The sequence below is a fragment of the Anolis sagrei genome, chromosome 3 (genome assembly GCF_037176765.1).
Source record: "Anolis sagrei isolate rAnoSag1 chromosome 3, rAnoSag1.mat, whole genome shotgun sequence".
NCBI classification, from domain to species: Eukaryota; Metazoa; Chordata; class Lepidosauria; order Squamata; family Dactyloidae; genus Anolis; species Anolis sagrei.
This window is the reverse complement of record NC_090023.1, coordinates 213,415,527-213,439,164: the sequence shown is the minus strand read 5'-3', so window position 1 is coordinate 213,439,164 and position 23,638 is coordinate 213,415,527. Positions and strand designations below refer to the sequence as shown.

Sequence of the window (23,638 nt, the reverse complement as noted above, 5' to 3'; positions counted from 1 at the left end):
CATATTAGATATTTTCACCTGACTTTTCTCAGCTTTGAACTTATTACACATTTTAGCCCTGCTAGACCCTTTAGTAAAGTCAGGTGCTTCCCTGTTATGTCCAGATCAGAAGCTGTAGCCAGGGTTACCTTTCTGTTTTGGATAATGCCGCAGAGATCCAAAAAAGACAGGGATTTTCTTTAATACTGGAATTCATCCTATGCAATGGCCTACTTTGTAGAAGCAATTTTGCAATACTGAATTATGATGAAGTCCAAATGTACTCATTTTTAAAATGACTCCAGGCAAGAATGTATATACTTTTATTTTATTTTTTCCATCTCATGGCATTATATTTAATATGACACTTGCTTCAGCTTTCCAGAAACCTTAACTTTCTATAGAGATAATGCATGTTAAGCCTGAGAGTGTTTCTCTGCTTGCATCTTTGTGATAATACCAAATAATTTTCCAAAAATAAATAAGGTAATTGAAGTATGAAATATCATACAGTACTTACTGAAATAGCTAGAACGCTGCCTCTTCTGAAGAGCATTATTAGTCAAAAGTTAATTAAGAAAACATGTAACTGGTTTAAAGCAAGGTTAAATAAAAAATCACATTGTAAATATGGCAGGAGGTACCTCAGTTCCTACAGTAAGACAATTTCCTACAGTAAATAAGTCAATAACTTTATAATAGATTGTTATTTCTCACAATATTCCTTGAATGGGACAACAGAAACGGGTATATAAATTGTTTATGGAGCACACAAAGACATTATTTAAAAAGTATATGGGACTTGAAAATATGTTGAGGAGTCAGAAGGATCTAATTAAAGGCACTTCTGTATCTTTTTAAAAGTGGAATGAGTATAATTCCTAGAGTGTGTAGAAGACTTATAAATAGCATGCATAAGGTTGTCTATGTAACATAAACCATAATCTGTTCAAGTCACAGACTTAAAATCTGAAATGCCAAAAGACTCTGAGAAAGTCTAAAGAAGAGGAACCCAACATTCCTGTAAGTCAGTAGTAGGCAACTGAGTACTCTCCAGATGTTTGGACTACAAACTCCATGAGGCTCAGGCAACAGAGTCCAAGATTATGTTTTTGTAGTCCAAGGCATTGGGAGGGTAACAGGTTACCAACTTGTTCTTTAGACCATTGTTATTTATTGAACAATGACATCTGAATGCTCAGTTTGTTGCTTTGTCTTCTATCCAACCACAAGAGGGCATTCACAACATGAGTTTCCTTTCTGTTTACAATGGTTCTTACCCTGTGGATCCCCAGGTGTTTAGGCCTACAACTCCTAGAAATTCCAGCCAGTTTACCACCTGTTAGGATTTGAAGGCCAAAACATCTGGGGACCCACAGGTTGAGAACCACTAGTTTAGAAAGATTCTTATGTTCAGAACAGATATTATTTGAGTAATAGCATTATCTTATGAAACCTTTAGTAAGATATAGTAGCTAGGAATTTCATAGCACCTAATCTTCTAAATGAGAAACGATTCAGGAAATACACAATCAAGTTCTTTGTGGTACAGACATACTTTCTGCTAGGCCTACTGTACAAAGTTTGGCTCTATGGAGGCATGCCATGCCATTTAAAATACAGTATAGTATTCTTCCATGGTAGTGACAATATCACTGTTGGTCTCCAACCAGTCTAGGAGGCAACGGACCACAATTTCGGTGACATAAGGGCTGTAACTCTGCTGTAAACAACTGAGAATGTGGCGGAGATGGCAGCCTTTTTCAGCATCTATAAACATAAAGCAAATATGAAATGGTTGATGGATGGAAACATTCTCTATGCTATGTGTATAGGTTATGCGCGTGCACATGTATTTAACAATCTGAATATATTCAAAAACAGTTCCTCTGACTGCAGAATTTTCAAAGTCCTTTCAAGTATGTTAATTATTATTATTTAGTTCAGTATTGATTTGCTTTGTAACAAAAATGATACTGTCCATTTTGAAGAGACAAAATCCTGCATTAAAATGTTGCTTTGAATTCTTTGCATTAGATGAAAAATGAAACACAACGTATATCACTCAATACATTTTGAACTTTCTGTACCCAGATCTGCTATAGTCCTCAGTTCCTGATGTTAACCAATCAGAGCTCTTTGATGAACTGTCCCCTCTTTGGTGGTCCCATCCATTTGTGAAAAAGCTGGGAGTTTTTGATTTAAAATGTTCACCCCACCCCAAGGATAATGATCCTGCAGGTCCAATCCAGATAAGAGTTCCATCACAAGTCTTTTTAGAAACAAGGAAATAAATCAAGACTTTCCCATTTCCCCAAATAAGCATGAAGATATTTTGATTTTTTTTTCCTAAAAAGGAAAAAAAAAAGCAAGAAGCACAGTAGGAGGGTGCAGCCACCCATGGTCCAGTTGAAGACCAGTGACGCACACGAATTCCTTGCTATTGCTCACCCCTGCACTAAATGATTAAGAGGGTGCTCATTACCACTCATTCATAGCCTGCTGCTGCTTCTTGGAAATGTCACTTTCCCCATTATGGTATGCAGACATGTGGTCGGAGGCAGTTGGGGAGATCGATGGGGATCAAATTCATACAGCCACATGAGGATGAATTTCAGCAGCAGGTATGAAGCTGTCTACACAAGCAGAAGTCTTAAGTATTTTGAAACAACTTATCTGGATGCTGAATTATAAATATTTCACTACTATCTCTAGTTAATTTTCTGCTAAGGCATTCCGACAGGTGCAGTCCAAAAAAGTAATTTTTGAAACGGTGTATAGCATTACAATAAAGTGGATGATATGCATACCCATATTTGCATACTATAGTAGCAGTGGCCATATCTATCTTTTTCATGGCAGTTAATTTCCTTTGGTGTGTGAATTATACAAGGAATTTTCTAGAACTTAACATGAATAAATGCTTGTGTTTGTGAACAGGAACCTGGCTAAACTTACATTTTGGCCTCTTACAATCGTCTCTGAGGACTTCAAGGGTGACTCTATGCAATTCTTTGTCCTGCTCAGTCACCTGGAGAACACAGGAGAAAAAAAGAATGTACATTTATCTCTTGATTGAATTTATATCCTATATGTCTCCCAGAAATTGGGACTCAAGTTTGCTTACATTAAAAGTAAGTTTAAAAGGTAAAGGTTTCCCCTGACATGAAGTCTAGTCATGTCCGACTCTGGGGGGTGGTGCTCATCTCCATTTCTAAGCCAAAGGGCCGGCATCGTCCTTAGACACCTCCAAAGTCAAGTGGCCAGCATGACTGCATGGAATGTCATTACCTTCCCGCCAATGGGGTACCTATTGATCTATTCACATTTGCATGTTTTTGAAAGGGGCATAACAGTGGAAGCTCACCCCACTCCCCGGATTTGCACCACCAACCTTTTGGTGAGCAAGTTCAGCAGCTCAGTGGTTTGACCCACTGCACCACCAAGGGGCTCAATTAAAAGTAAATACAAATATAATTAAATACAAAACAAGATCAGATCTTAAAGCACAGTTAAAAATTACAAAAATGTTTCAAATATAACACCAACTTGGTAAACAGTCTCTTTCTCACCAAACAGCTATTTATGAAAACCTGCCTGGATTAAAAGGAAGGACAACAGGAAAAGCAACCCATTTGCCCTTCCTCAGCAGAAAATTCTATACATATAATATACACAGTATTTACAAGACAAGATCCAGGACTACAATTAGAGGCAACTATATTTTTTCAAGAAATACAACAATAGAAATGAAGGCTCCCAGGCATCTTCAACATACAAAAAGATTCCAGTATACAAAAAAAAATCTAAGGCAATAGGTGTCAAATTCACCTATAGCCTTGGATTTTGTTTGCATGTTTGCACCTTCCATTAAGAGGCTATGGTAGCACAGAATATTATTTTGCTCTAAGTTTTCCATTTCAACTCCCATTATGGGAAATTTCAACTCCCATTATGCTCTGAGAGGAACTCAGAGACTATTAAGTGCCTGCTCCATGAAAGTGCTGCTGTGAAAGTGAGTTCCCAGGGCCCTATCTAGAGGAGGAGGGAACTTTCCAAGAAGAAATGGAAGACACTGCTTCTGCCGAAGATGGGGCAGAGATCCCTGCCCCAGGTATATTGCAGACTTAACTCCTTCCTCTCCAAAACCGATAAAATCTGGTTCTCTCCATTTTGCTGGGCTTTTCGTCTCCCTTTCCCCCCTCTCCCCCTCTGTTTTCAGATATTATACAAAATGGTCCACTGAAAACTGCAAATCATTTTTGATCATACTGATTCGGGCCCAAGTCTAGTCAACAGCAACTTATTTTCCACAAATTTATTTTCTACCAAGACAGAGGGTTTTTTTTTTGTTTTTTTTTTGCAAAAACCTGGCTAAATGTTTGCAAAATAAGCCCCCAAAAGAAAAAGAAAAAAAGCAAAACTGGGGTAACAATCACACTTCCCACTCTGTGTTTGTGTGATTTTTCCCCATATGTTAATGTGAATAAAATAAGGAAATAATTGTATCCTTATGACACATGGAAAGCACGACAGGTATATGCTGTAATCATTTCTACAACACGTGTATACCAGAATTTTGATACTTACATAGTATGTATCATTGGGATTCTTTGATTTCTGGAAAAGAACACCTTTATTTTCCAGAATCCTTATTGCTTCCAGAAAGGACTCCCTAATCAAACTGGAAAAGGAATGCGATTTGGAATCTGTCTTGAGTGGAAGGAAGGGAAATAGACAAAAAGAGAAACATATTGGTACAAGGAGAAGTATTCAAGACAGACCAACATCTAGGTTGTTTATTTGGGGTCTACACAGGATACCAAAGTCAGGACCACCCTCCTACAAATAGCAGCCTGTGAGACTAAAGCAGCTTTTGAACAAACCTTTCCTCAGCAGATGGAATGCTTTGCTGCCAGGATAATTTATCTTGTAAGACACACTGATCCATTTTTAAAATAAAAATGAACTGAAGGGATTGCAATAAAAGAAAGAAATATGATAATTATTCACTTTAGTCTCGTGTATCAATTCTGTCTGAAGACAGACTTTAATTAGGAACACTCTGTGCAAGCTGACATAAAGCTCAAGTCAGATGACTCCTGAAAGAGAATACTTAATGATGAACTTCTTACAGTTGACAGGAAAAGCACAAGAAATGGTATTATCGTAAAAGTACAAGAGAGGAGCTTGTACTTCCAAACACTTCTTCACTAACTTTATTCATTGGCTTACAAGCAACACAAACACTCCTGAGTGTACTTGCTTGTTCCTTAGTTTACAGCCCTACAATATGGATGGCTACATGCCACTTTCCCCTTATTTATATTTAGCACGAAGGGTCTTGCTTCTGGTTTTGGGGATGGGGCTCTCACTTTAGTACAAATCTATCTACTAACCCTAAATATACTTCCCACACATATAATACATTATCAGTTGTCTGCTGACCACCTCCTGTTTACTTTTTAGTCACTAGTTTCTTTCAAACTTGGATATTATGTTTAGATTTGCCCTGCAGGTAAACTGTGGAAAGAGAATGTATGACTGCCTCACCCTGAAAATTTACTAGCTAAATGTGGATTGTAATCTGGATTTTCCAGGTCTATATTCAGCACTCCAACCACTGCTCAACACAAACCCCTAGTATGGTTTTAGAAGGTAGTTCTGGGGCTTCATTGTGTATGGAAATCTACAAAGAGATTTGGCCTAAAGAAGGGTAGGAAAGCAGCATGAGGTTCTTAAGCAAATAACACAGAGATGATGAAACAGAGAGATTATACATATATAAAGAAAAGGGAAAAGAAAAGAAATGTACTGATCACTATAGACCAGGCATGGGCCAACTTTGGCCCTCCAGGTGTCTTAGACTTCAAGGAATTATGGGAGTCCAAAACACCTGGAGGGCCGAAGTTTGCCCATGACTGCTCTAGACTATGGGCATACCTATTTAAAAATTCTGTAATAGTAAAACTCCCTTTTACGTCTGCTAAACTCTTTGCAATATGCCTAAAAGCTTGTAGAAGCTTCAGCATGGAAGAGTAAATAAGTATGACTCATCAGCTGTCTCTAGAATCTTTATTGAAAATGTAGATAATTGGTTTGGCCTCTAAATTAAATAAGAAAAATTGAGGTATGTGAAAAAAATAATTAATGAATGGACTTTTGAAGAAGGCCTTCAGTGGTTACATTAAAAGATTCATTCAGTTTTTAAAATAATAATAGTAATACTAATAATAATATATTGTTGAAGTCTTTCATGGCCGGAATCACTGGGTTGTTGTAGGTTTTTTGGGCTGTAAGGCCATGTTCTAGAAGCATTCTCTCCTGACATTTCGCCTGCATCTATGGCATGCATCCTCAGAGGTTGTGAGGACGTCTGCCATAGATGCAGGCAAAATGTCAGGAGAGAACAAGGCCATACAGCCCGAAAAACCTACAACAACCCAATAATAATAATAATAATAATAATAATAATCTTATTTTTATACCCTGTCTCCATCTCCCCGAAGGGACTTGGGGTGGCTTACATGGGACCAAGCCCAAAACAAACACGGTTAAAAAATATACACTAGAATATAAAATACAACAACAAAAGACAGAATAAAACAACAACATTGTATATAGGAGCAACCATCAACCAATGAACCTGCAATGATAAACAATTCCTGGGCACGGGTGGGCAGACTGGTGTACTCAACTGTAAGGATAGAGCTGGTGGATGAAGTACGTAAGTCAAATAGTAACATTAAGGATAATGGGCAGCTTAAGATGAAACATTATTACTTTGGGTGTATTTCTGCAAGGTTTTTATGTGCATAGTTAGTTTTGAATTAAAAAGTATTAAAACATGCTGAACTGCTCTTTTTTGTTGTTGTGAGAACTCTATCCCTATTCTTTCTGTTACTTCTGACTTGGGTAGATTACTTGCTTAGGAAAACCAAAATAGTGTAATAGAGTTCCTCTTTGAATTTTCCAAGCTGAAAAGCTATAGCCATGTCAGAAAGTACTTGCTCTTGTCTTACATTTTGATTTAAGTCGCAGGAATGGCCTGTGAACTTTTGCTGTCACCTGCTTTGTACAGACATTGATAGCACTGCCTGATGTTGGTGTTAGCTTAAAAGTGTTCAGTTTCTCGCTTCTGGTCTTCGCATCCTTTGGGAGCTGGCACGCATAACCCTCCATGGCCTTTTTGCACCCCCAGACATGTCTGGATCCCCCCGCCCCAATCCCTGCATACTCAAACTATTTCATCTAAAAAAGATCAAAAACTATTCCTGGAGGCTTTCAGAAGCAAAGGATTAACTTCATAACCCTGAAAAAAAACCCAGATGGAAGACACTTCTGGTTACAATTTTGGTCTGAAAATTTTGCTCAGCCCACCCCTGCTTTATATTAAGGGTTACTACAATCCCTAATCATAAAAGTGTTTCCAAGGACAAGGTGGGAGTAGGTTGTGTGTGATGTTATACCAAATATCAAGCACAACATGACAGAAATGCTGTTATTATTTCATTGTCTTCTGGGCCTCTCTTTGCGAATTCCCCTTCCATATCTATGTATATGTATGTCACAGTATGTAGTTTACATATACCTATGTATAATTTGAGAGCCAACATGGAATACCAGTTTGAGTGTTCGATGGCGATTCTGGAGACCAGGGTTAGATTCACTGCTTATTCATGGAAGCTCACTGTGTGACCTTGGGCAAGTCATATACCCTCAGCCCCAGAAAATACCACGATAGGTTTTCCTTAAGTTGGAAATGTATAATTATACAACAAATGTATAATTTGCTAACCTAGGACAACACCTCACACACTTGACAGATTCTGCAGAGATGTTTGCCACAATAAATAAGTTTCCCTTTGAAACACATCAGAAGCCTCTTACAAAGGCATGTATTGATTTTCTTCCAATTAACTTATAGCCCTTAGTTACCAATACATTCAAATTTTTGCACTTTTCCAATCCCTAGTCTAGGATCTGTTGACAATTATTTCTCTTTAGTAGGATCTACAGCAATCAAATTGTATCAAACACCATTGGTTGCCAGTGTAACAAAATTGTACCAGGAAAACTTGAAAAGTCAGGTGTGCTTACCTAAACTTCAAAATTAATTCTGATGTACATAAGAACATACTAAGAAATGAGCCCTGAAAGGAAGATCCAGATCAGTCCTCCACCTACAAACAGGCTCTTCAAATATTTCCAAGGAAAAGATTTCTCCTATCTTCTTAAAGGAGATTCCACCTGAATATTAGGAAGAACTTCCTGACTGTAAGAGGTATTCAGCAGTAGAACTCTCTATCTCGGAGTGTGGTGAGAGCTCCTTCCTTGGAAGCTTTTAAACAGAGGCTGGATGGCCATCTGTTGAGGGTGCTTTGATTGTGCCTTTCCTGCATGACAGGGGGTTGGACTAGATGGCCCATTTGGTCTCTTGCAACTCTATTATTCTAACCAATAGAAAAGAATATCCAGCTCTTCGTACATTAAAGAAGTTTTTCTTCAGATTTGCCTTCCTGCAATTTACACTCACTTCCTTTTCTGTGGAAGCAGAGAATAACTGGTTGGCTAAATAGATGAAGATTTTTATCAGGGCCAAGGCTTTTGTTTAATATTTATTTACAGCTGGGGTGACTAACAACCCCGTTTTTATTCAGTTTTTTTCCTTTCTCTACATTTTGCTGTACTTCTTGTTGTATTTTGTATTGTAAATAGCTAATTAAAATAGACAGAGAACTCAAGCTGTGTCTTAGCTAGAGAGGAATTCATGCTGATTAAAAGGAAAGATAAATTACTCAGTGTGACACACATGTATACAAACAGTGAGTGAGGACAACAAAGGTGACACTGTAGTATTACAGTGAATGAAGGACTACTAGACGTTATTGGGCAATTCGAAAACCTGAGTTTTTGTTTTTTTAAAGTTTGATCTGTAATCCTTGTTTGATCCCAGCTAATGCTAGAACACTCAGAAAGCCGTGAAATGTCTTTTCTTGTGCACTGTGACCATGAACTTCAGTGTGGGTTAGATGACATTAACATGCAAGAGAGCATGCTGTTTCCCAGTAGATTCTCTATAAGGAAAGCAGACATGCAAGGAGAAGGGATAATTCAGTTATACTATAGTGTTCTCCTGTCTGCTGGATTTGAAACTCAACAGGAGTTCAGCTTAGTCTATTTCAAGTGCAGGGAGCTTATCTGAGAGGTGACAAAGAGGCAGAAAGAAGAAGTAAGCTATCATGATTCTGAGAATGCAAGAAATCCAAAAGAGAAGCTCTATTACTACATGTTGAACTCAAAGGCAGACAAGGAGAGAAAGAACAGACAGTTCCAGGAATCCAAACCAGTAACCATATAGAAATGCAAGGCCAGTCACCCAACCTTGGTGTTTTAGATCTTACTTAAACTGAGCCATGCTCTGTAGTCTTATTTTATTCACCAGCTACTATATCAGTTATTGCTCTCAACAAACATAAAGGAATGGAACTTAATTTGAAAGTCAACAGTACCAGCTTAATACCTTAGCTGATGTAGGGCCCCAATGGAGAATTATAAAGAAAAACATAAAACTTTACACTAAATATATGTCAGTATTAGTTATGTTTACTGCCAGAATATGCTTCTAAGAATTTTTTTAAATCCAGATAAAAAATATGGTACTGAGAAAAATTTAAAAAAAATCCAGATAAACAACACAGAGGATTCAAAATTTAGATCCAAACAATGAAGCAAAAAGTAAAAGTGCCAGCAAGTGCTTGAAAAATGTTACTTCTTAGCTAAATTAAGTTCTTTGACATACTGTTCAGTGTATATCCCTGCACATTCGTGCAATGTATCAATCTAATGAGAATTGTTACCTATCTTTGCTTCGGTATTGAAGATTTTTTTAACCTCTTGCTCTTGGCCTTGTTAAGTTAAGAGCTATCACTTAAGTGCCTTGGTGCTTAAGATGCATAGTAAGGAAGTACACACATGACAAAGGTCTAAATGTATACGAAAATGAACTTCTCAAACTATTATGGACTTTATAGGGGTTGAGGGGAGGCCATTTGAACACAGAGCTGCTCTGTTGCTCAAAAGTAATATCACTCATGTGATAGTTCACATTTTACTAAGTCTAATAATGCAACATCTTCTGGTGCTAGAAAAATGAAATATATTATTGTGAAACAAATATCTAAGTGAATGAAAATCTCCAAGGTAAAGGTTTTCCCCTGACATTAAGTCCAGTTGTGTCCGACTCTGGGGGTTGGCGCTCATCCAAAGAGACGGCATTGTCCATAGATACCTCCAAGGTCGAGTGGCCAGCATGACAGCATGGAGCGCCATTACCTTCCCGCCTGAGTGGTACCTATTGATCTACTCACATTTACATGTTTTCGAACTGCTAGGTTGGCAGAAGCTGGGGCTAACAGTGGGAGCTCACGCCGCTCCCCGGATTTGAACCTGCAACCTTTCGGTAAGCAAGTTCAGCATCTCAGCAGTTTAACTCACTGTGCTACCGGGGGCTCCTATTGATACAGAAATGGAGACAAAATGATATTCCTCTCAGGGATATTTGAAAATGTCTCCAAAACAAGGTATATCACTCAAGAAAAAGGTGTTTCCAGGAAATCATTACTTTACCAATAAGTCACTGAGACAAAGGAATGTGACTTGTTATAGTTATGCAATAACCATCTAACTGAGCTGCAGTTTTAAAGCAGGGCTTCTAAGAACTGTGCATTACATGATTGCCATTATGATGACTCAAAATATTGGGCTAAAGAAGTCAAAGGGAATTTGTCATGGTTGTAATAACACTCTTCCCTTGTGACCATGGTAACTGTTGCGCATAGACCTTTAACTGCTGAGTTGAATAGCTTGGAAGAACCTTCAACTTTCATCAGAATGACTTATTATGGCAGCTAGTTCGAGAAACTGATTCCGGTTACTATTATACATATTCTGTGCCACAGAGCAGCAGGGTACTAATTAAGATCCAAACCTATCTGCTTTATTAAAATTCAGTGACAAAAATTTCTTTTATGAAAACAAATGTTGCCAGGAACCAGCCTGTGATGGTGTTCAAAGGACCCTGTATAAATAGGCAAGAGATCTGTTGTGACTTTAATTCAGTGAGCAGTCTTGGAAGGATTTAAACCTCCAACAGCACAAGGACTCTAAAATATAATCTTAAGCACAAAATGCAGCTACGCAGAAATGGGAAACATGCCAAGAAAGATATTTCCTTTTCCTTCTTAGTTCAGTATTTACCTATAACATATTTAAAGAGATAGAGGTTTATATGCCAATGTTTGTTATTAATTGTAACACTGCAGCGAGGATTTTATACAATTCTGTATGAAAAGCCCAGATCTTCAATTGCTGCCAGTATACATAATTTCACATCGACTGGAGTTATTCAAATTTGCACCAGGTGGGTTTCTGGCTCATGGCCTTATTCTCTGCACGCTATGAATCCTTTATAAACACATTTCTATTTAACCACAAATCGAATGAAACACAGACATCTCACGACATTGAAAAGCAGTCCAAATCTGAAACAAGCACTTACTTTATGTACAACTCTGATTTCAATTACAGTTTAGAGTTTGGAGTCTCTTACCACCTTCCCCATTCCCCCTTTCCAAGTTTTTTTCTCTGAATGTCCAAGAAGAATGTGTAATACAGAGCAGATGTCATCATAGACTTTATAATTTCCTACAGAAAGGTCTCATCTTTTTAATATTCTGGGACCCAATTATTTTGCTCTGCCATAATTAAGTTCAGAACTCCCCAGCCCTGTCCCTCAACTGGTGCATTGTCTTGAGGAGACCTCCCACACTCCAGTACAGTTTCTCAACAGAGTTCTGACAGAAGCAAGTTAACGCAGGAGGCTAAGAGACACTATTAAGTTCCTTCATTTTGTTAGTTTTACAGCTTTAACAAACTTACTCCCTCCAGGACTTACTGCATACATTTAAAGCCATATGTGGAATTCAGTTGTTCTTCTGGTTCCCTAAGATTCAAAGCTTTTGCTGCCTTTCAAGATATTCCTTTCTAGTCCTCATGACTGGAGATAAAACTCTGCCATTAGTTAGTGAGAAATTAATTTCCTTAAGATAGAAATTATGGCACAGATTATTATTTAACTCATTCTTATTGTTTACATTCTTTGTTATTTATTTCTTCACTATATTTCTATCCCACCCTATCTCACCCCCAAGGGGGGGGGGGACTGAGAGTGGCTTACAGCTTGGCACAATTCGATGCCACATCAAAACATAAACATTACAGACCATAAATACATTAAACATTAAATCATTAGCATAAAATAATCACATATAAATACAGTTAAAACAGGATTTAAATCTCTGTTGACCAGATATTAAAACAATTCCTTACACAGTCACTTTTACTCACTTGTTCAGCGGTGGTGCCCTGTCTGATCAGATCTACCAACTCTTCCACTGTTTCCAATTCCTGCTTATAGAAGCTCTGAATCTTGTTCCTCAATAGAAAAGCTCTTATATTTTCACTTAGAACACCGACAGAGCCAAACAAGCTGGCCACACCTAGGCTGCTGTCAATGAAAAATAAATTAAATATGCATGAAAAAAACGCTGAAGGACGCCCAGACCCACTTGCCATAATATTAGATTCAAAAATGTAAATGACTTATATTTGTCATACAAAGATTTAGAATCAAAACAATATTTGAGCAGGAATTGTCCTTACAAACATTTTGCATGGAATATTATAACTAGTTTCAATATACTACCAGCAACAGTAAGTTTTCTTTTATGGGGGGACCACAACTCCACTAGAAGGAATACAAAAAGACCCATAGCTATTCTGAAGCTCTCAATTCAGTCTCTGTGGATTTACTATGGAATATTTGAATGCCCCTCGCTCCCCATTAGAAAACCCTGATGGGTCCCACAGACCAAAGACCAAGGGGTTGAACAAGAATTCCTCAGAATTGTCTTCTCTGTTTGCCCCTCCAGGAAGGAAGAGAACCATTGTAAAACAATGCCGACAAGGTCCATCCCAGAAAAACTTCACAGTCCACGGTACTAAAAGTAGCCAAGAGGTACAGCAGAACGAAGAGGGACATACTTCCCTTGTCCAGTTCCCTACATAGGTCATTCACCAAATACACAGATCTGACTCACTCCCGTTGTGTGGCACATGCTTGTTATCCCTTGCAAATTACATTCCTGTTCCTGCCTCTGATTATATCCCAACTTCATGCCTTCCTCATCATAACAACTTTCCATACCAGCAAAAAGTCCAGATTCATTTATTTGTTTAGAATTCAAGCTCATGCTGTAAAACAAAGACAAGGAAAGTATGGGTCATGGATCATTTGCAGTTCTCCTCCAAGACTCTATAGACCCATTACAACCTCCCTTCCACCATCAAGTATCAACAACCTTTTGTACCAGAAAATGAAAATTGGAATTCCATTTGATTCTTTCCTGTTTGGAAGAAATACATATCTAGCTTGAAAAATGGAAGAGAAGTTGCGAAAAAGGCCCTGAAATGCAGTGCAATGAATTACAATATCTTCCAGAAGTTTTGGCAATCCCTGTGGATCATTTTTGGGGAGGGGGAGATTGGAGGGACACCAACTACAAAGTTACATGGGGTTGTCAGGTTCCCATGAGATGGCAGTGAAGTTTCCAACATTTTTGTAGTTGCTCATCCTGATGCAAAAGCATACTTTCTCAAATAATCTCACTGACCTCTTTGTTTCCTCAGGGATCTGGAATGGCTTGTCATAAATATCTCTATATAGACGTGGGAGCTCGAACAGCCTTGCAATCTGAACTTCATACACAGGATCATCAACTTTATCTGGAAAGAAATGAGAAGTATAAATGGGAGCTGCTATTTGTAACAGCATATGTGCACACAAGTGTGTTTTTGCCTTCAAATCATCTGGCAATTTATGGTGACCCCATGAATTTAACTAGATTTGCATAGGCAAGGAATATTCAAATATGATTTTGCCCGTTCCTTCCTCATTGCTGTATCAGCTGTATACTGGGGAATACAACCCAAATGGTTCACAACTTTAAATATCAGAGCCTGCTTCTGGAAACCAAGCCCTAGGAGAAACAGCATAGGGAGCTGGGTACGTTTAGCTTGGAGAAAACAAGGCCGAGACAGGGGACATAATAGTCATGTTTACATATTTGAAAGGTTGTCATGTTGAGGAGTGGGCAAGCTTCTTTTCCGCTGCTCTGGAGACTAGAACATGAAGCAATGGATTCAAATTTCAGGAAAAAAGGTTCCATCCAAACTTTAGGAAGAACTTTCCTGACAGTAAGAGCTGCTCAACAGTGGAATATGCTGACTGAAGAGTCCAGTTGAATTTCCTTCTCTGGAGGTTTATAAGCAGAGGCCGGACAGCCATCTGTCAGGCATGCTTTACTTGTGTGTTCTTGCATGGCAAGGGGTTGGACTAAATGGCTCTTGTGGTCTCTTCCAACTCTATGCTTCTATGATTCTGCATTCTATGTACAATTTAGTAAGTAGTGGTGGATAGGAAAGAGAACACACTACAACTTGCACAGTGGATTAAACCCTTGTGCTGGCAGGACTGCTGACCGACAGTTTGGCGGTTTGAATCCGGGGAGTGGGGTGAGATCCCATCTCAGCTTTAGCTTCCATGTGGGGACATAAGAGAAGTCTCCCATAGGATGATAAAACATCAAATGCCTGTGCGTCCTCTGGGCAATGTCCTTGCAGACAGCCAATTCTCTCACACCAGTAGCGACTTGCAGTTTCTCAAGTCACTCCTGACACAAAAAAACCCCTTGCATTTCAATTCCTAGGACTGGTTCTAGAAAGCTGCCCCCCCCCCCCTTCCCCGTCACCTTACTGATTTAACTGTGCAGGATGTTGTCATTAAGAACACTCAAGGAGACTTGGATGATGTACACAGTTGTACTCAATGATGTTGATCCGAGACTCACAATGGCTCAGCTCTGAAAGAACGATTCTTGGCACATTTTGGTATACTAACAGTTACTTAGGTGGTTATTATAATAGGGACTTTAAAAGTCAGATAAAAATGCAAATTGCTGAAAGAGTAACTACTCACAATAGACAGAAGCATTGATTTCTCTCTGCTGTCTGAATACCCGAATGGAGCCACGGACTCTGACAAGATCACCAATTTCCGGATTTGTTTTCTTGTGAACTGCCATTTGGAGCTTTCTTATTTGTTCAATTAGATCCAAGCCACAACTAGAGGATTCAAAATCTGTGGAGAAATAAATAGATACCACATGGTACTGCTTTATTCACAACATTTTGAATAGGAAAGCTAACCAGATTTTCCTGGAGATCAGATGTTGGCCAACATGGCATGAATATTAAAAAGCATACAATATTATGACTCTATACTTATTTTGTTCTTTCATACACTTGCAAACTGCCTCCTTGCATAAAGTCTTATTAAGATAACTTTAAGCAGCATCACAGACAAAAGCAAACAAAGTAATGGGGGAGTGGGGGAGAAATAAAAGAAAATTCTGAAGGCCCCAGTTACTATGTCTGTAACCCAGCAAAAAAAGACTCATTGCAAAATTGAAGAAAGTTGCCACTGCAAATTAATTGCCTCCCTCCGTAATCTTATTTTCTAAAATGCAATAATGCATCCTATCATTCTGTCATTTGTGCAATACAAACACACTGGGGGGGGGGGGGGGGGGGGGAGGGAGAGAACACACTTTTGATTCTAAGATTAACCTATTTTTAGATATGTTTATATGAGAAAAAAGGTGGATCTCAGAATCAAATAAAAAATAATACTGCTCATCCAAAAAAGATCAGTTGACAAAGGCCCAGCTGTATACAAAGAGTATTTGATATAAGCAGAAAAGACAATAGGGAGGGAACTCAACTAGCAATTCTGCTAAGCATTTCCTAAGGATGGAAGAAGACATCAAGGAAATATGATAGTTATATTATATCCTCTGTTTCGATGAAAGTATAAAACTTTTAACAGAACGTAAATGTAACTACTATAAGTGCCTCTTTAAAATGTCATGCTACTGTTTTACAATTCAAACCTCAAGAAAACTATCAAAATTAAAATCCTTAGCACATCTCACTCAAAATAAAAAGACCTTTGCTTGTATTAGAAGCAAAACAAAAGCTACCCCTCAGTGCCTGTCAAGCAACAAATACAGTCTGACAGAATGTCATGCTTATTAGTTCCTTATTTAAAATTCAGTCATTGGGTCTTGAGCTGCATGAGCTTTAATTGCTGCAATCTGAGAAAATGACCACCCGAACAAATTCTCAGAACATGCTAACTACTGAATATTCTGCATCTCCTTTGAGGACTTTTATAGACACTATGTTTTAGATTTTAGTCAATGTAAAAGAACAGGAGATGTCTACATTTAATTTTTTCATTTTTCCTACATAATTGAAAGTAACTTTAAGTTTCTATGTGTCTGAACATACTGATGTAATTCAGATTTGGTTGTCTGATTTAAGTTGTGTTTTGACAAAGGTTTTGATGGTAACTTTGAACTGAAAAACAGTGCCACTATTTTTAATTGATATTATTTTCTGTACACCATAAGTAGATGTACAACTGTAGACTGCAAGGGAGGGCTGTAGTAAAAGGAAGTGGTCTAAGAATAGAAGAAATAAAGCTTAATGGGTTCAAGACAGGTAATCATCAGGACAAAGGCTCTATGTGATTATGTGCTGGTATGTTCTAAAACCATGCAACACTGCCTTCCCTTTACAACTGATTGAATCTGGAGAGTGGGGCAAAACAGGTGAAATATGTTCATGTCGTGTAGTAGGTGTTTTAGGACAGCAGGAGAATGTCACTTCCATTGAAGTCTGAAGCACAGAATAATATTCTTTTTATACAAACAAAAATGTATTACTTGGGGACAGACATCTACATGAACATCAAAATGTAAAGAGCCGAGTCCCATTGGGGAGAGAGGGTGGGCTAAAAATAAAATGTTGTTATTGTTAAGAGAAAATGAAAAAAAAAACCCCACTAAAATCCTTACAATGAATTCCCCAAGTGGGAAGAAAAAGCAGAACCTGCTGCATTCAAAAGAAACTAAGACATCTCAATTTGGGTTGCTGTGAGTTTCTAGGTTGTATGGCCATGTTTCAGAAGCATTCTCTCCTGACGTTTCACCCACGACTATGGTAGGCATCCTCAGAGGTTGTGAGGTTTGTTGAAAACTAGGCAAGTGTGGTTTATATATCTGTGGAATGTCCAGGGTGGGAGAAAGAACTCGTCTGTGTTAATGTTGCAATTGATCACCTTGATTAGCACTGAATAGCCTTGCAGCTTCAAAGCTTGGCTGCTTCCTGGCTCAAACAGACAAGAGGTCTTTCTCCCACCCTGGACATTCCACAGATACATAAACCCTACCCAGTGATTCTGGCCATGAAAGTCTTCGACAACACATATCTCAAATTATTGGCCAAGGTTTGGCAGATCTATTTGTGAACACATATGCCCTCATTTTTTTAAGTCTCCCTCTGTAAAGGGGAAGCAGCTACACTAGGAGCTGTAATAAAGAAAGCATCTATGGTTAGACTGAAGACTTGAGTTAAAACATCAGCTAAAAGGCAGGGTCATTAGTTCTGAATAACTGGTTGCTGCACTTATTTGTTTATCTTTTCATGTGAATACATTGAAGTGGAAAAATATGAAAAAGACAAACGGGTAAATTCAATAGGAATCTGAACACAACCTAGACCAGATATTCTAATAAATATTCTGAACACTAAAATTGAAGGCAAGTAGTCGCAGATTTGAATAAAGATTTCCGTTCTGCCAGATATTACCTGACAAAGATTTCTGTTCTGCCAGTGAATTTTTCCAGCAGGTGCAGCTTATAACCCCTGTGCCATCATCCACTAGAAGAGAAAGGCAGCAAATTAGTGAAGGGTTGCCTTTCCGGAACACAGAACAATACCACACAGATCTGTCATTTTATCAGGGCACATCTACATTTTGCTCATCATTGTCAGTATTTTATACCTAAGGACTAAAATGTATCTTCAATAGCTATCAGAAATCTCCCATCTGCTTTCCCAATTTCAATTGTTATTTTCTACTTCAGAATATCAAATGATTGAAAGTTGGTGATCTGACACGAAAAACACATATTGTCTAAAACACTTCCTTGTTCACCCTTGACATGGTGGCTGGTGGATGAGTTTGCATATGAAGAGCTGAGATGGGAATAACCCGAGATAAAAGTGTGAGACAAAAATTAATTTTTGACAAATTTACTATTTGACATTTGGCATAAGACCCTCCTTGCTCCAAGATAAAAATTATACAGCATATGAATGTTGCTATTCTTCTAACTGATTTCTTTAATTCATCTTAATTTATTGCCATGAACTTGTGCCTTTTCTTGTCTTTGCTGTCTACGTCATGTGTTTCTGTATATAACAGAATGCACATAATTTGCATTCTATTATATGCAGAAATACAATCATGACATATAAATTATTTTTTGAATCCTCCAACACTGATTACATCTTCCAAAACAGGTATGTGGAGTTGCATTTGAAGACTGTTTGGAAGCTCCAAATGGTCCAACGGGTTGCAGCCAGATTGCTCACCGGAGCGGCGGACAGGGAGCACACAACTCCCCTGTTGTGTCAGCTCCACTGGCTGCCTATCTGTTACTGAGCACAATTCAAAGTGCTGGCGTTAGCCTATAAAGCCCTAAACAGTTCCAACCTAGCTTACCTGTCCAAACGTATCTCCTCCTATGAACCACTTCAGAGATTAAGATCGTCTGGGGAGGCCCTGCTCTCAGTCTCACCTTCCTTGCAGGTGCAACTGGTGAGGATGAGAGACAGGGCCTTCTCAGTGGTGGCCCCTTGGCTCCCTCCCCAGTTATATTAGATCAGCCCACTCCCTCCTGACCTTCAGAAAGAGAATGAAAACATGGCTCTGGGATCAAGCCTTCAGAGAAGAATTATAGTGCAATAGATGGACTGGAATTATGTGAAATTACTGCTGTGGATATTGTGGATAGTGTGGTTTTATAGTGATTGTAATGTTTTTTAAATGTTTTAATGTATTTGAATTTTGATCTTAATTTAATTTAAATGTTTATTTTATTTGTATCTTTTCTTAAGGCATTGTATTGTTGCCTATCTGTAAGCCACCTTGAGTCCGCTTCGAGGTTGAGAAAAGCAATATATAAATACAGTAAATAGATAAATAGGCAAGAAATATATTCATTTAATATATAAATTGTAGGGACAACAGTAGTTGGCACTGGCTACTGTCTGAAGAGAAATCACAGAGGGTTGAATAGCAGAAAAAAGGGCTCTGATTTTAAATATTTAGGATTTATGATATTGAATTATCATTCTTCAATATCCAATTGAAGAATACTTCCTGTGCATACTTTCTCCCCAAGTGCTTATGATACCTTTTAGACTTGTGACACTATTGACCTGCATTATTGTAATTTTCCTCATTTACAAATCAGTCACTGATCAAAATAACAAATGGATACTTGGTTTATTGGGCCATGTATTATCTAGTAAATGTGTGCTTATTGTCAATGTGAACCATGTACTGATGAACAATCAGAGCTTGAAATAGGCAACCTCCTTTGATAAATATAAATTTTAGATCTAGAATAAATCTAGAATTTTCAGTACAGAAAGTAAACCCTCCTTTCTGCAATTTCCTTCTAAGCATAGGAGTGTAACATGCCTCAGTAGGCTAGATCCAGCTCATGCAACACTCACCAATTAGCTTCCCTGCTGGCATGGCCTCAGTTTCAACTGAAAGGCGTAAGTGGAAGTTGCCACTCATTTTGGCTAACTCAGCCTGCTTCTGGTTAGGGCAGGGAGGAGTCACTTGGCACAGAGCCTGAGAAGGCAGCTAAGAATAGTTTGGACATGGGGAAAGAAAGAAACAGGAAGGAGCGCAGTCCTAAGGAGAAGAGAAAACTTGACTCTTTTATTAACTTCACTTTGAATATGTGGCATTTAACTCGTCTGATCTTTCCTTTATGTTCTTACCTGGAAGATAACATATAGGAAAGAGATCACTATGTTGGGAGTTGATGGGAAAAGTGCAGATGACAAGAAACAGATAAGAAGAAAATTCAGGCGTAGCTTTTCTTTTCAAAAATAGGAAGATACAACAACAAACCACTCTTTTAAAAAGAATAACAGAAGCATTTCTGCCCAGGAATGGGCAACCATACAACCAGCTTCTCAGGCTCTATTTTTGGATGTACATGGAAGTGATTGCATGTACACTATCTCTTTTTGACTGTGAATATGTGTTGGCAGGCTCCATGGGCCAATAAAAGGCTCCATGGCCCAATGGTCTGAGACTTGTGCATGCATACTTGTGCATGTAAAGGATTTAGATAACTCTTCAAAAAAAATTAAGAGCAGTGTTTTGTTGCTTGGCTTTTCATTTTTTCTAGTGAGAAGTTCCAAAGAAGTGGAAAAATTTGGAATGGAGCAGTCTGGCACATTTATGATCTGTTTGCTACACACAGGAATGGTTCTTGCATCTCACTTATGAGAGAACCTTGTACAGCTTGGTCTTCTGGCTCTATATATTTGGAGGAAAAAGAACCTTTATGAAAGGTTCAGTGTAGATCTACTCTTCCTGAAATAATAGCTGAGACACTCTGAGTTGAAATATTTTAAGAAAGTAAGGTTGCAATTCTACGCTCACTTGGGAATGCATTTCTCTAAACTGCAACGGTCTTACAGGCATTGAACTCTAGCATAATATCATGGTTTGAATGTTTACAGAAAGCCACACAGCAATTTGCAAATATATGTTAATACTGGGTTGAATGCAAGTCCATGCTATGGATCATTAAAACGTATATAAGCTTTTTCATTTCTTCTTTACATATATCAGCTGTTTAATCAAACATGGATTCTCTAACTATTATATTAATAGCTACTAGGAATAGAAAAAGATGATGACAGCAATGAGAATTACTTACCACCATAAGTATGGAAGGCATCACGTTTTTTTATTAGAACCACAGTTCCAAGAATATCCACTTGCTTTACTGGATGCCTGTTATAAAAGAATATACCTAGAAAGATGAGAAACACTGTTTTTATATGTTTGTTTGAACTCCTTCAATTCTTTCTTTAAAATTTTATCCATCACAATCACTAAAGAACTTGCAGTTAGTTAACTTCAACTATTTGCACTATGTGTCTGCTTAATGCTTAAATCAAAATACTTAAACACTGGCATCAGCTTTTGATCAAAGGATTGAACTTGCATCTTCCAAATTATGCTTGAAGACAGAATGGTATATCATAGTCTGATCTGGTCCCCCATTTGTCTGGTGAACTTTAGAAGTTTAGGAATTTACTGTGTTCACGTCACATATAGATGTCTTCAATCTTATTCAACCAAAATGTGCATTCCTGCACTTACTCAAACATACTTCCAGTAACTGGGAAAGCCCTGATTGAAAATATTCTACTTTCTTGTATTACCATCCCATGAGAAAACTAAAGCGCCTATTTCTCTCATTTAAAATACAATTTAAATGTATCACATATAACAAATTATTTGTGTCCAGCAGCACGCAATGCAGATGACTGCGGAAGTATTTCTATGAGGCACCTGTTTCATATCTACCAGTCCACCCACTCAGTCATTTCAGAAGTGGGCTGAGGCCTTTGGTTTATGGCAGAGGCTTAATTCTGTTTGCTCAAAGTAAGATACTCCTCAGTTGGTTTCCCACATTTTACTGAGATCAGAACAGCACTTCTGCTGCTCATCAACATGGCCAGAGAATAACTGGGTGAAAAATACATGAAATGTTAAGACTTTCTGCTCACTTTTTTGTAGTTTGCTTTATAACAATTCCTTTATGCTGATAGGTGCAAGGTACAAGTGGAATAAATGAGAGCCATAGGCTTCCATGGAATAGATATGTGTGATACTGTCCAAAACAGCACAGGAAATGAAACAAAGCACACTGTTTTTAGCAACACGGGGGGGGGGGGGGGGGAACCAGGTGTGGTGCATGCTGACACAGGAAAGTCAGAATATTTAATGAATGTTGTTTAAAAACTGGATTCTTGCTCCCTCTTCCCTCTTTAAAAATTCTTAATAGTTAAATTAATAAAAATATTCAGCATCTCAATTACAGAAAAACTCATCTTGTTTACATCAGCTACCAAGCTTGCCCGCCATCTTTTTCCCATTGACGAAAGCAACCAAGGAGGGAAAGCCAGGTTTTTCATTAAAAACTAATAACATTTTTATGCACCCACTTATTCGCCACCTACCTGGCACCTGTTTAGACTGCTTCATTTCTAATATGTCCTTTATGTACAATCTTGCAAAGGCTGAAAATATAGGATTCAAGCCCCATAATACTGATGGGACCTCTACTTCTGAATCTGTAGCTGTGGCAGACATTTAGAAGCGAACAATCCGTCATGAAGATCCTGAATCAATCAATGGCAGCAGAGCTTCAGATGAAATAATTGTCAGTCTTAAAACGGAGGGCGGAATAGATACAAAATAAGATATTAAAATGAAACAATGTCTTAATCTAAATCCATAGATACAACAAAAACAGTGAACAACAGCAGAATTGAAATACTATAGCAAATTACTCTTGTTGTTGCCTTTTAGTTGTTTCCAATTTATGGCGACTCCAAGGTAAACCTATCACAGGATTTCCTTAACAATGTTTGTTCAGAGAGGAACTGCTTTTGCCTTCCTCTGAGGCTGAGAGAGTGCAACTTGCCCAAGATATCCCACTGGCTAAGTGAGAATCCAGGCTCTGGTCTCTAGAGCCATAATTCAATGTTCAAAGCACTAAATCATGCTGGCTCTCAGCTAATAGTCAACAGAAATGTATAACTGCTTATTTTGCTGTAGCTCAAAGAGAAACACTGCCCTAGAGAAATGACAATGATAGGAAACACCAGAAAGATGCAAGAACTTCAATAATATAATTCACTCAGGTTTTTTTTTTCCTACTGCAAAACATTCAATTCAGAAAATAAATGTCCTGCTAGGAACAAAAACACTATATAAAAAAAAACAGACATAGGATGAAAAGAAAGTAAGCACGTTTTTGAGAAGTATTCAATTGAATGTGTTATGACATCTTTCCTGTGTGTTCTTTTCATCAATAGAAACCTAATTACAGGGCCCATGACTTTGTAAATTTAGATAGAAAAGCTATGCTTTTTCTACAGTGGTACGCATTTTAAGGAATAGTCTATCAAATGAAATCTGTGAGGCATAAATAATTTGTTATCCTTTTTTCAGATGTCTGGTAAAATCACATGTATTCAGGAAGCCTGCTGGCTGAACAACCTCACTGATTATCTTGCAAATGCTGTATTTTTGAAATGTTGGGTTTTTAAAGTATTTTTTTCATCTAGTTTGCTATTAGATATGTGTATCCTGGTTTCATATGGCTGGCCTTTATAGGAATGATGTATGCTCTGTGTGTGTACACACACAATGTTTAGCGGGTAATATAAGTTTAGCCCAGTCTTCTAAAACAAAACAAAACATAGAAAGATTAACAAGAAGATTTATTTTCATAGTTCCGAAGCCAGACCATGGTAAAATAAAACACACAGAGACTACAGAGATCATAAACACAATCAATTA

At 38.0% G+C, this 23,638-nt stretch overlaps 1 protein-coding gene across 6 annotated transcripts in view; it reads right to left on the bottom strand.

The window, feature by feature from the left end:
• Positions 1–286: 286 nt before the first annotated feature.
• STN1 (STN1 subunit of CST complex) overlaps positions 287–23,638 on the bottom strand; it is a 43,156-nt gene continuing 19,804 nt past the window's right edge. For 2 of the 6 annotated variants that reach the window (XM_067465850.1, XM_060768337.2), the window contains exons 3-11: positions 22,291–22,499; positions 20,979–21,074; positions 17,812–17,883; positions 15,077–15,238; positions 13,713–13,824; positions 12,388–12,547; positions 4,570–4,692; positions 2,938–3,010; positions 287–1,749 (exon numbers count right to left, since the gene is read on the bottom strand). In XM_067465850.1, coding sequence (XP_067321951.1) covers positions 1,592–1,749; positions 2,938–3,010; positions 4,570–4,692; positions 12,388–12,547; positions 13,713–13,824; positions 15,077–15,238; positions 17,812–17,883; positions 20,979–21,074; positions 22,291–22,423 — 1,089 coding nt within the window. In that variant the 5' untranslated portion in view covers positions 22,424–22,499 and the 3' untranslated portion in view covers positions 287–1,591. Of the gene's footprint in view, positions 1,750–2,937; positions 3,011–4,569; positions 4,693–12,387; positions 12,548–13,712; positions 13,825–15,076; positions 15,239–17,811; positions 17,884–19,749; positions 20,026–20,978; positions 21,075–22,290; positions 22,500–23,638 lie in introns of those variants that run through there. The other 4 variants (XM_060768341.2, XM_060768339.2, XM_067465851.1 and 1 more) reach the window with 4 other exon arrangements.